We start from the raw sequence: 12,790 nt of genomic DNA, 5'->3' as shown, positions 1-12,790 counted from the left end.
GTCAAAACCTTAGACATCTACCTGGCATTCTGTTGCACTGCAGCTGAGCTGGCACTCAAACCACAAGATGCAATCCTTCCCACTTTTCTCTCACCTTTCCAAAGGCAAAGGATCCTGACTCCATAGACACCACCACTCCAGGTCACAAAGAGTACTGCCAGAATACTGCTGATGTCCCTTAAGTGACAAGGTCTCTTAAGTCAGCTTGTGATGGATGCTGCCTATTCTGGGACTCACCCTTTAAGGCAGTGGGCCCCTGTCTGGCCCAGGGAAGGTCCAGAAAATGCCATCCAAGAGTCAAATCCTGGAATCAGGGACCCCAAGAGCCTGCTTGGTGCGCTGTCCTCTTACGGCTGTGCTGGTACTTAACGTGAAAGAGAAAGTGTCCTTTACTTTTGCCTCTGCTTTTCTAAAGCAGAAGGAGTTTTTCCCTATAGCCACCACAGCTGATAATATGCTGAGTCTCACCTGAAGCCAGCAAGTCTCAGAGGCTCACCCAAGGCCCTTGATGTAGTACCTGGGTATCACTGCTGGTTATTCAGGGTCTAGGTGATGAATGCTGCCAGTTCTGGGTCCTTTCCTTCAAGGCAGCAGGTTTCCTTCTGGTTCTGAGTATGTCTAGAAATGACAGCTGGGGACTAGGGCTGGGAATGGGGACCTTATGACTCTGACTGGTGTCCTGTCTTGATGTGGTTGAGCTGATATTCCCCTCAAGCAAAAAGAAGTCTTTTTTCGAGCCTCAAGATGTGCAGCATGTAGTTATGTGAGGGTGGTGCCAGCACGCCTTTGGCTACCCCAAATGGTGTCTCAATATGTCATATGCCCACCCAGTCCACTGTCTCTGGGTCTAGTTCAGCTCTGGGACTCACCTAAGGGTTGCAGTCCTTATGTCCTACACTGCCTTTCAAATTTACTTTGAGACAGAGGGCACTGTAACCCTCAGTAGCAAGGCTTGCAGAGACTCAAATTTGAACCAATGGAATGGGCATTTCCCCTCTGGCTTGGGCTAATTTAAATGCTCCCTCTGTAGGTGGGTGTCAGCTGAGTTTAGTCTGGTTTTCCTTTCTGCTCTAACAGGACAGCACTGAATTCAATGCCTCACAACTGCTGTGTTCTCCCTCCCTCAGTGCCCAGAGATATTCTCTGCCACACTCTGCCACTTCTGGGGTGTAGGGGAGGGGTGGTGACAGTGATTCAGGACTCTTATTTTTTTAAAAAAATCTCTCTGTCTCTCAGTGATGTAAAGTTAAAACCAGATACTATTATTCTCACCTGATTTTTGTTCTTATGAAGGTTTTAATTTTTTTCTGTGTAGATAGTTGTTAACTTGTTTTGGGGGATGATCAGTGGAGCCTTCTATTCTGCTATTTGGTTTTGCCTCCCTAATTCAAGTATGTGGTTAACTTTATGAGGCTTCCATGAACATTTGAAAAGAATGTGTACTGTTTATAGCAGAAGTCCTCATTCCTGGGCTATGGACCAGTGCAGATCCGTGGCCCCTTAGGATCTAGGCCACACAGCAGGAAGTGAGCGGCAGGCTAGCAAGTGAAGCTTCATGTGTGTTTACGGCCATTCCCCATAACTCATAACTACCTGAGCTTCCCCTCTTTTCAGATCGGTGGCAGCATTAGTTTCTCATTGGAGAGTGAACCCTATTGTGAACTGTGCATGCAAGGGATCTAGGTTGTGTGCTTCTTATGAGAATCTTATGCCTGATGATCTGTCACTGTCTCCCACCATCCAAAGACGGGACTGTCTTGATGCAGGAAAACAAGGTAAAGGCTCCCACTGATTCTACATTATGGTGAGTTGTGTAATTATTTAATTATGTATTACAATGTAATAATAATAAAGTGCACAATAAATGTAATGCACTTGAATCATCCCAAAACCATCCGCCTCCCCAGTCCATGGAAAAATTGTCTTCCACAACCAGTCCCTGGTGCCAAAAAGGATTGGGACCACCGCTTGATAGCATATGAAGTTGTACACCTGAGTATGAAATAAAATTTATAAATCATATTATTCAGATTATGCCTTTTTCAACCGCTTGATTTAATTTTTTACTGCTATGTTGTTTGACATGTAAGCATCCTCTTACCCCATAGAACTTTATGGTGATATGAATATTTTATCCTTTTCAATTCTAATTGATCATTTTTACCTTAAATTATCTGTTTGCTCTTAATATTACCATTGTTACTTCATTTTGTTTGTATATCTTAGACATGCATTTTCTTATCTCTTTATTTTCTATATTGTTAAGACTTTTTGTTTGAGGCGTTTTGTTTTAAACAATAACTTAGTGATGTTTTCTTTCATCCCAATCTGATGATGTTTGTCTCATTATAGAGAAATTTAACACATTCACATTTGTTGTGGTATATGTATTTTATTTTGTCCCTATTGCTTTTTGCAGAGTTGGGGTAAGCTGGGGGGAAGTAAGGTTTTCTTTTTTTTTCTTTTCTGTCTTGCTGTATTGATCAAATTTTTTTGTTTGTCTCCCTTCCTGCTAGAGATTGAGAAGTTCTACTCCTCAGTTTCCCCTACCCCCTAAAATCATACATGGGTGTATAATTTCTGAGGCAAAACTTTTAAAATTCACAGTTGTCACATAGGTGCCAGAATTTAGCTATGCGTAGAAAGCTATAGTCTATGATCTTTTTCTCTTAGAGTTCTGTAAATATTACCTCACAATATTCTGACATTTAAGGTTGATGGTAATCACATTCTCTTTTGAAGATAAATTTTTTTTTTTTTACTCAGAAACTCTAAAGGTTTTCTCTCTATTTTTGGAAAAATTTTTTCAATGTCCAACTCTTTGTCTTATATTTTCCTCTTCAGCTTTGGAAAAATTATTTGTGAATGTTCTCATTTACTAATTTTGATGTTTGAAATATTCATGCTACTATGCATTGCTTCAATGCATAGTAGACTTTGCATTGAGATTTTATTTGAGTAATCATTTCCATAGTTTCTTGTTTTTATATTTCTCCTTTTTTACAAAAGCCTGATGTTTTATAATCAATAAAGTGTACCTTCCTCACTTTTTTTTTTTTTAATTAATTTTTTTGAGACGGAGTTTCGCTCTTGTTACCCAGGCTGGAGTGCAATGGCACGATCTCGGCTCACCGCAACCTCTGCCTCCTGGGTTCAGGCAATTCTCCTGCCTCAGCCTCCCGAGTAGCTGGGACTACAGGCACGTGCCACCATGCCCAGCTAATTTTTGTATTTTTAGTGGAGACAGGGTTTCACCATGTTGACCAGGATGGTCACCTTCCTAACTTTTTAACATCTTTGTTGGAGTATAATTGACATGTAATTAACTGTATATGTTTAAAAGATACAGTTTGATATGTTTTGACATATGTATGAAGCTGTGAACCATTAAACTATCACCACAGTCAAGATAATGAACATATGTGTCCCTTACCAAAGTTTTATTATGCTCCTTTTTAATTATTCCTTCCTCTATTGTCTCCAGGAAATTATGGATCTGCTTTCTGTCACTATAAATTAGTTTGTATTTTGTAGAATTTTAAGTAAGTAGAATTATACTGTATACTCTTTTTAAAAACATATTTCTAGGCCAAGTATAATGGCTCACACCTGTAATCCCAGTACTTTGGGAGGCTGAGGTGGGAAGATTGCTTGAGGCCAGGAGTTCCAGACCAGCCTGGGTCACATGGCAAAATCCCATCTCTACAAAAAGATTAGCCAGGCATGGTCAACTCTGACTGTGGTTCCAGCTACTCAGGAGGCTGAGGCAGGGGGATCTCATGAGCCCAGGAGGTAGATGCTGCAGTGAGCCATATTCACACCAGTGCACTCCAGCCTGGACAACAGAGCAAGACCCTGTCTCAAAAAATAAAGAAAGAATTTTTTCATTAAATAAATAAAAATGGAAACATATAGCCAGGGATGATGGCTCATGCCTGTAGTCCCAGATACTCAGGAGGTGAGGTAGGAGGATCACCTGAGCCTAGGATGTTGAGGTTGCAGTGAGCCAACATCAAGCCACTGCACTCCAGTCTGGGCAACACAGTGAGACCCTGTTCCAAAAATAAATAAGTTTAATAAAAACATTTCTAAATGAAAATTTCAAGCATACAGAAAAGTAGAGAACAATATAATGAGCTACAATATGCCTGTCACCTAAATTTATGATATTTTTGGTAGTTACTTCATTTATTTAATTTTTTAAAATAAATGGACTTTAAGTTTTTGTAAGTTTTTGAAATTAATGAACTTTATAAATTGATATGGTTTGGATTTGTATCCTCATCCAAATCCCATGTCAAATTCTTATCCCCAGTATTGGAGGAGGGGGCCTGGTGGGAGGTGACTGGGTCATGGGAGCAGATTTCCCCCTAGCTGTCCTCATGATAGTAAAATGAGTGTGTTCTCACAAGATATGGCTGTTTAAAGTGTGTAGCACCTTCCACTTTGCTCTTCTACTCCAGCCGTGTAAGACATGACTCCTCCCTCTTCACCTTCCACCATGATTGTAAGTTTCTAAGGCCTCTTCAGCCATGCTTCCTATACAGCCTGTGGAACCATGAGCCAATTAAACCTTTTTTTTTTTTTTAAATAAATTACCCAGTCTCAGGTAGTTCTATTCAAGAACAGGCTAATACATAAACCTAAACAGCAGTTGTAGGTTTACAGAAAAATTGAGCTGATATTATAGAGAATTCCCATAGATGCTCTTTACCCTGCATAATCCCCATTATTAACATTTGCAATAGTGTGGTATATTTGTTACGAGTAATGAACGAATATTGATATGTTATTATTGACTGAAGTCCATACTTTACATTAGGGTTCATCCTTTGTGTTGTACAGTTCTATGGGTTCTAACTGTGTACTTTTTGTTTGTTTGGCTTCTTTCACTTACTATAATCAAGATGCATTCATGTTTTTATGTGTGTCATATGTTCCTTTTTAGTCCACCTTTTGTTTATTCACATGTTATAGACATTTCCATCTTGGAACGAATTCAGATAAAGTTGCTATGAACATTCATGTGTAAGCCTTTCTGTACGCAATGCCTGTGGGAAAATACCTACAAGTGGAATGACTGGGTAATATGGTAAGAGTACATTTAACTTTCTGAGAAATTGGAAAACTGTTTTTCCAAAATAGTGATACTATTTTTTTTAAGGTAAAGTTTTTTTTTTTTTTTTTTTCTTTTTGAGACTGAGTCTTGCTCTGTCACCGGGCTGGAGTGCAGTGGCACAATCTCAGCTCACTGCAGCCTCCGCCTCCCAGGTTCAAGCGATCCCCTGCCTCAACCTTCTGAGTAGCTGGGACTACAGGCGCGCACCACCACACCTGGCTAATTTTTCATATTTTAGTGGAGATGGGCTTTCACTGTGTTGGCCAGGATGGTTTGATCTCCTGACCTCGCGATCAATCCGCCTCAGCCTCCCGAAGTGCTGATATTACAGGGCTTGAGCCACCACACCCAGCCTGGTAAAGTATTTATTATTCACATGAGATGAATACAAACTATCAGAAACCTTTGCTATACAAGTTGAGTAGCCACAGTTAAGAATATATTTCCACTCACACACACAATCTTAATTTCTTGGTTACAACATTCGTTCAATGATATGTTGGCAATTAATCTTATTCCAAAAAGTATCTATGGTACAAAGGGAATTTTTATTTAAGGCTCCCCTCCATTTTCATGTGTGGGATATTTTTGGAAGTATTTTTTTTTTCCATCCACTGAAAGAGAATTAAGAAAATTCCAACATGCTTTGGTGTCAGCAAGTGCACTTTTTAGTCCAGGCACAAGCAAATGATTGATCAGGCTGTCAAGCCTGCATAGCAGACAGAGAAAACTGGCAGAAGTTCAGTGTTATTGAAAAAAATCTCAAATACTTATTTTACCTTCTCTATTAATTTTAATCATATTTTCAACATGCAGTCAAGAATGAAGCTTTGACAGTAAGACATAAATTTACACAGGCAAGCATTGTCGATTTTCTGCAGTCACCACACTGAGATAACACAAGAGAGCTGGATATTTTATTTTTTGTGCCTATCTTTACTAAAGAGCAATAAAAAATATGTGAAAGATTTATCCATACCTCAAATTTATTTATAAATCTTTTGAAATTATTACATTTACTTTTGCTTGGTTTATGGCAAATAATAAATCAACTTAGTTCTTCAATTAGATTTTTTGTTTGTTTGTTTGTTTTGGTTTTAGGTTTTTGTTTTTTTCTTGAGACAGAATCTTGCTCTGTCACACAAGCTAGAGTGCAATGGTGCCATCTCAGCTCACTGCAAACTCCACCTCCCAGGTTCAAGCAATTCTTGTGCCTCAGCTTCCCGAGTAGCTGGGATTGCAGTTTTGTGCCACCACACCTGGCTAATTTTTGTATTTTTAGTAGAGATGGGATTTCACCATGTTGGCCAGGCTGGTCTTGAACTCCTGACCTCAAATGATCTGCCCACCTTGGCCTCCCAAAGTGCTGGAATTACAGGCATGAGCCACCACAATTGGCCTCAATTAGATTGTTAAACACAGGTTTTTAAAGATCACAGTGATGACAGAATTGGTACATGTTTCATCATAATATACCTGCTTATGAGAACAGACATTAACACTAAAAAGGATTTACATTTAACATGGATCATTTGCCATGTGGGCAAACACTTCTGGCTCATTCAAAGTCAGGAACTTTATATGGTTCCAGAGGGACTCCCTGGGAGATTTTGTTGATTACTCATTAAACAGTAGAAACATATATAGACATTATTTATCTTATAAAGCTTACCCACAGCAAAACACACAAAAATGAGGTAAATACTATGGGCAAGATTATAGTTATTGGAAAACTAAATGTCAAAATATACTTTTGGTAAGCTTTTCCTTCTAAGCATGCTTTAAAGCTGAAAATAGTAAGTGCTGGAAGGCCACAAAACTTAACATGTGTGTCTTTTCATCCATGGAAGCACATGGCATTATGCTGCACTATAAAATCTGCAACCCTTCCCAAAAGGCAATTCAAACACCAACGTAGCCATCTTTGCTGCAGTAGAGAATATTTTTCCTCCATTGATGTATCTTTGCACCTTTATCAAAAATTAATTGACCAGGCTGGCCATGGTGGCACATACCTGTAATCCCAGCACTTTCAGAAGCCAAGGATCACTTGAGGCCAGGAGTTCAAGACCAGCCAGGAGTTTGAGGCCTCCCTAAAGATAGGGAGACCCTGTCTCTTTAAAAAAAAAAAAAAAAAAAAGTTAGGTATGGTGACACACACCTATGGCTCCAGCTACTCAAGAGACTGAGGTAGACAAATACTTTCTAGCTAGGTAAATAATGTCAATATTCTGTGCCAGGTGAGAACTCAGCATAGAATTATGATTGCATTTTTATATGAGTTTTATATCAGCTAAAGTTATTTGGTTCAAGGCAACAGAAATGAAAAGGGGATTTATTGGGAAAATGCTAGGGTAGCTCATAGAAGTGGAGAGTGAGCTGCAAGATCTAGGGTAGCTCTGAGAACCTTTAGACATTGGACGTAAGTACTCACTGTCTTCATGATTCTATTAGCCTTTCTCCTTTCTGTCTCTCTGGGATTTTATTTTCCTATGCTTTTTCATGTAGTAAAGCCCATGGCCTTCAAGATGAAGAGGAACTTTCTCCACCAGCTCCACTAAGAAAAATTTTGGAAAGGAGTCTGATTGGCTACTTTCATTACTAAATTTATCACCATTATTAGGGAAATGGAAAACTCTAATTGGTGAACTCTGGAGTTTAATGTGAGAAAGTTTTCCCAAAGGAAGGGGTTACTGTTGTCAGATGTATGGAAAGTAGTTGTTGGATACACAAACCCAATGGATATTCACCACCCTGTAGTACACACAGCTGAGAGATAGAACTATTTGATGACCTTAAAGCAAGAGATTGCAGTTGGTGGGCTTTCTGAAATTCTCCTTGATGCATACCATGTACCCTGTTGTTCCTAAAAATACTATTCTCCTTGAGCTATGTGGCATATTATATATAACATGTAAGAAATGACAGTATTTACATCTTGGTTTTATATTTGTACAATTATTGCTGATACTGTTTTGTTTAAACATTATATGGCAGTCCATAATCTTCATTCACATTTTTCTCTACTTTCTCCTTTAGGGTGCTGGAAATGTAAAGAAGAATAGACTGTTCATTCCTAATGGCTTTTAGTCTTTACTAACATATTGTTTGTGATGGCATCTGAGACTGAAAAGACCCATGCTTTACTGCAGACTTGTAGCACTGAATCTCTTATTTCCAGCCTTGGTCTGGGGGTATTTTGCCTTGTAGCTGACAGACTTCTTCAGTTTTCCACAATTCAGCAAAATGACTGGCTTCGTGCTCTCTCAGATAATGCAGTACATTGTGTGATTGGCATGTGGTCATGGGCAGTAGTCATTGGAATCAAGAAGAAGACTGACTTCGGAGAAATCATTTTAGCTGGATTTTTAGCATCTGTTATTGATGTAGACCACTTTTTTCTAGCTGGATCCCTATCTTTAAAGGTAAAAAGCATAGGTTTAATTTTTCTGGTCTTTAATTTCCTTAGCACTATTTTGCTGATCTTTATAGCATAATTTAGGGCTAGAGAGGATTTGTCTTAAAATAGGAAAGCACATTCATTTAACCTTTTTTATCACTTAGTACTTCCCTAAAGCTACACACAGACATGTTGCTAATCAAATTATTTGCCATCACAAACTGCTGTGGGTTCACACAGAGCAAAGACCCTCTAAACATACCTAAGGAGTTCAGTGCTGGCTTACAGATGATGTGTTTAGCCAAGTCTTGAAGAAAGTATTAGCAAACCAGCTTAAATTAACAAGGGTCATTCTCAAGGCCGTCCTAGTTCTTTTTGTATCAGTCTACTTTCTTCAGGAGCACACCTAACATTTCTCCCTTATTCTTTATGTTTTACAGTTAGTATGTAGCTCCTAAGTACTCCATAAAAGTTGAATAGCTTTAAGATGATTCCCAGTCCTGAGGAATGACTTGAACAGATTAATTCCTCCAGTCCCTTTTTGGGTCAAAGGCATGTATTTCAGTGGACTAGCTAGAACACAGTCCCTTGTGGAGAAATTGAGGAATTTCACTGAGGCATTCAGGAGTTTAGTTATATAGTTCACAAATGAACTAAACTTAAAATGTTGGTTCAGATAATATTTTCTAAATGTTGTAAGATTTGCCTACTTTTTATGTGTTTATAATCTATAAATATTTCAGGAAAGAAATCTAAACTCATAGAGCAAGGACTTTGTTTCATTCACCCCTGGCCTAGAACAATGCCTGGCTTATCTAGTAGATATTCAGGAAATATTTGTGGAATGAATGGGAAATACTCATTTTCTTATTATATGTCAGGTACCAGGCATTTCTCAGAAATGGTTTCACTTATTTAGAAACTTAATAAAGAATCAGTAATTGCAATTAAAGATAAACTTTTTTACTATAAGTGGAGTTAGCATAACATTTTGTTTAAGATTGAAATGAGAAGACGAGTTTGAATCCTGGTTGTTGGGTGTTAGCGGAGTACTTTTCTTTTCTTTTCTTTTTTTTTATTGCATTTTAGGTTTCGGGGTACATGTGAAAAACATGCAAGGTTGTTGCATAGGTGCATACGTGGCAATGTGATTTGCTGCCTTCCTCCCCTTCACCTATATGTGGCATTTCTCCCCATGCTATCTCTCCCCGATTCCCCACCCCCTGCTGTCCCCCCACTCCCCCGCAACATATCCCAGTGTATAGTGCTCCCCTCCCTGTGTCCATGTGTTCCCATTGTTCAATACCCGTCTATGAGTAAGAACATGCGATGTTTGATTTTGTGTTCTTGTGTCAGTTTGCTGAGAATGATGGTTTCCAGATTCATCCATGTCCCTACAAAGGATGCGAACTCATCGTTTTTGATGGCTGCATAATATTCCATGGTATATATGTGCCACATTTTTCCTGTCCAGTCTATCATCGATGGGTATTTGGGTTGGTTCCAGGTCTTTGCTATTGTAAACTGTGCTGCAGTGAATATTCGTGTGCATGTGTCCTTATAGTAGAACGATTTATACTCCTTTGGATATATACCCAGTAATGGGATTGCTGGGTCAAATGGAATTTCTATTTCTAGGTCCTGGAGGAATCGCCACACTGTCTTCCACAATGGTTGAATTAATTTACACTCCCACCAACAGTGTAAAAGTGTTCCTGTTTCTCCACATCCTCTCCAGCATCTGTCTCCAGATTTTTTAATGATCGGCATTCTAACTGGCATGAGATGGTATCTCAATGTAGTTTTGATTTGCATTTCTCTAATGACCGGTGATGATGAACATTTTTTCATATGCTTGTTGGCCTCATGTATGTCTTCTTTTGTAAAGTGTCTGTTCATATCCTTTGCCCACTTTTGAATGGGCTTGTTTGTTTTTTTCTTGTAAATCTGTTTTAGTTTGTTGTAAATTCTGGATATCAGCCCTTTGTCAGATAGGTAGGCTGCAAAAATTTTTTTCCCATTCTGTTGGTTGCCGATTCACTCTATTAACTGTTTCTTTCGCCGTGCAGAAGCTGTGGAGTTTGATTAGGTCCCATTTGTCTATTTTGTCTTTTGTTGCCAAAGCTTTTGGTGTTTTGGTCATAAAGTCCTTGCCTACGCCTATGTCCTGAATGGTTTTGCCTAGGTTTTCTTCTAGGGTTTTTATGGTGTTAGGTCTTATGTTTAAGTCTTTAATCCATCTGGAGTCAATTTTAGTGTAAGGTGTCAGGAAGGGGTCCAGTTTCTGCTTTCTGCATATGGCTAGCCAGTTTTCCCAACACCACTTACTGAACAGGGAATCCTTTCCCCATTGCTTGTTTTTATCAGGTTTGTCAAAGATCAGATGGTTGTAGATATGTTGTATTGCCTCTGACGCCTCTGTTCTGTTCCATTGGTCTATATCTCTGTTTTGGTACCAGTACCATGCTGTTTTGATTACTGTAGCCTTGTAGTATAGTTTGATGTCCGGTAGTGTGATGCCTCCTGCTTTGTTCTTTTTGCTTAGAATTGACTTGGCTATGTGGGCCCTCTTTTGGTTCCATATGAAGTTTAAGGTGTTTTTTTCCAGTTCTGTGAAGAAGGTCATTGGTAGCTTGATGGGGATAGCGTTGAATCTGTAAATTACTTTGGGCAGTATGGCCATTTTCACAATATTGATTCTTCCTAACCATGAACATGGAATGTTTCTCCATCTGTTTGTGTCCTCTCTTATTTCGTTGAGCAGTGCTTTGTAGTTCTCTTTGAAGAGGTCCTTTACGTTCCTTGTTAGTTGTATTCCTAGGTATTTTATTCTCTTTGTAGCAATTGTGAATGGCAGTTCGTTCTTGATTTGGCTCTCTTTAAGTCTGTTATTGGGGTATAGGAATGCTTGTGATTTTTGCACGTTGATTTTGTATCCTGAGACTTTGCTGAAGCTGCTTATCAGTTTCAGGAGATTTTGGGCTGAGATGATGGGATCTTCTAGATATACCATCATGTCGTCTGCAAATAGAGACAATTTGACTTCCTCCTTTCCTAATTGAATACCCTTTATTTCTTTTTCTTGCCTGATTGCTCTGGCTAGAACTTCCAGTACTATATTGAATAAGAGTGGTGAGAGAGGGCATCCTTGTCTAGTGCCAGATTTCAAAGGGAATGCTTCCAGTTTTTGCCCATTCAGTATGATATTGGCTGTTGGTTTGTCATAAATAGCTTTTATTATTTTGAGATACGTTCTGTCGATACCTAGTTTATTGAGAGTTTTTAGCATAAAGGGCTGTTGAATTTTGTCAAAGGCCTTCTCTGCATCAATTGAGATAATCATGTGGTTTTTGTCTTTGGTTCTGTTTATGTGGTGAATTACATTTATAGACTTGCATATATTGAACCAGCCTTGCATCCCTGGGATGAATCCTACTTGATCATGGTGGATAAGCTTTTTGATGTGCTGTTGTAATCGGTTTGCCAGTATTTTATTGAAGATATTTGCATCTATGTTCATCATGGATATTGGCCTGTAGTTTTCTTTTCTTGTTGAGTCTCTGCCGGGTTTTGGTCTCAGGATGATGTTGGTCTCATAAAATGATTTGGGAAGGATTCCCTCTTTTTGGATTATTTGGAATAGTTTCAGAAGGAATGGTACTAGTTCCTCTTTGTATGTCTGGTAGAATTCGGCTGTGAACCCATCTGGACCTGGGCTTTTTTTAGGTGGTAGGCTCTTAATTGCTGCCTCAACTTCAGACCTTGTTATTGGTCTATTCAGGGTTTCGACTTCTTCCTGGTTTAGGCTTGGGAGGAGGCAACTGTCCAGGAATTTATCCATTTCTTCCAGGTTTTCTAGTTTATGTGCATAGAGTTGTTTGTAATAATCTCTGATGATGGTTTGAATTTCTGTGGAATCTGTGGTGATATCCCCTTTATCATTTTTTATTGATCTATTTGGTTATTCTCTCTTTTCTTTTTTATTAATCTGGCTAGTGGTCTGTCTATTTTGTTAATCTTTACAAAAATCCGGCTCCTGGATTTATTGATTTTTTGTAGGGTTTTTCGTGTCTCTATCTCCTTCAATTCTGCTTTGATCTTAGTTATTTCTTGTCTTCTGCTAGGTTTTGAGATTTTTTGATCTTGCTCCTCTAGCTCTTTCAATTTTGATAATAGGTTATCAATTTTAGATCTCGCCTCTCTTCTCATGTGGGCACTTATTGCTATATATTTTCCTCTAGAGACTGCTTTAAATGTGTCCCAGAGATTCT

The 12,790-nt window shown here is 38.8% G+C and overlaps 1 protein-coding gene across 12 annotated transcripts in view; it reads left to right on the top strand.

Annotated features, from left to right (window-relative positions):
* Nucleotides 1-12,790, top strand: part of TMEM267 (transmembrane protein 267) — a 48,933-nt gene that overhangs the window by 21,383 nt on the left and 14,760 nt on the right. For 8 of the 12 annotated variants that reach the window (XM_064375953.1, XM_064375950.1, XM_064375948.1 and 5 more), the window contains 2 exons: nt 1,615-1,804; nt 8,159-8,544. In XM_064375953.1, coding sequence (XP_064232023.1) covers nt 8,233-8,544 — 312 coding nt within the window. In that variant the 5' untranslated portion in view covers nt 1,615-1,804; nt 8,159-8,232. Of the gene's footprint in view, nt 1-1,614; nt 1,805-4,977; nt 5,093-8,158; nt 8,545-12,790 lie in introns of those variants that run through there. The other 4 variants (XM_064375956.1, XM_064375957.1, XM_064375958.1 and 1 more) reach the window with 3 other exon arrangements.

Source organism: Aotus nancymaae, unplaced genomic scaffold (assembly GCF_030222135.1).
Source record: "Aotus nancymaae isolate 86718 unplaced genomic scaffold, 86718_ANA_hifiasm-v0.15.2.pri h1tg000014l, whole genome shotgun sequence".
In the NCBI taxonomy this organism is placed as follows: domain Eukaryota; kingdom Metazoa; phylum Chordata; class Mammalia; order Primates; family Aotidae; genus Aotus; species Aotus nancymaae.
The sequence above is the reverse complement of the archived record's forward strand: the minus strand, read 5'-3'. Positions and strand labels throughout refer to the sequence as shown.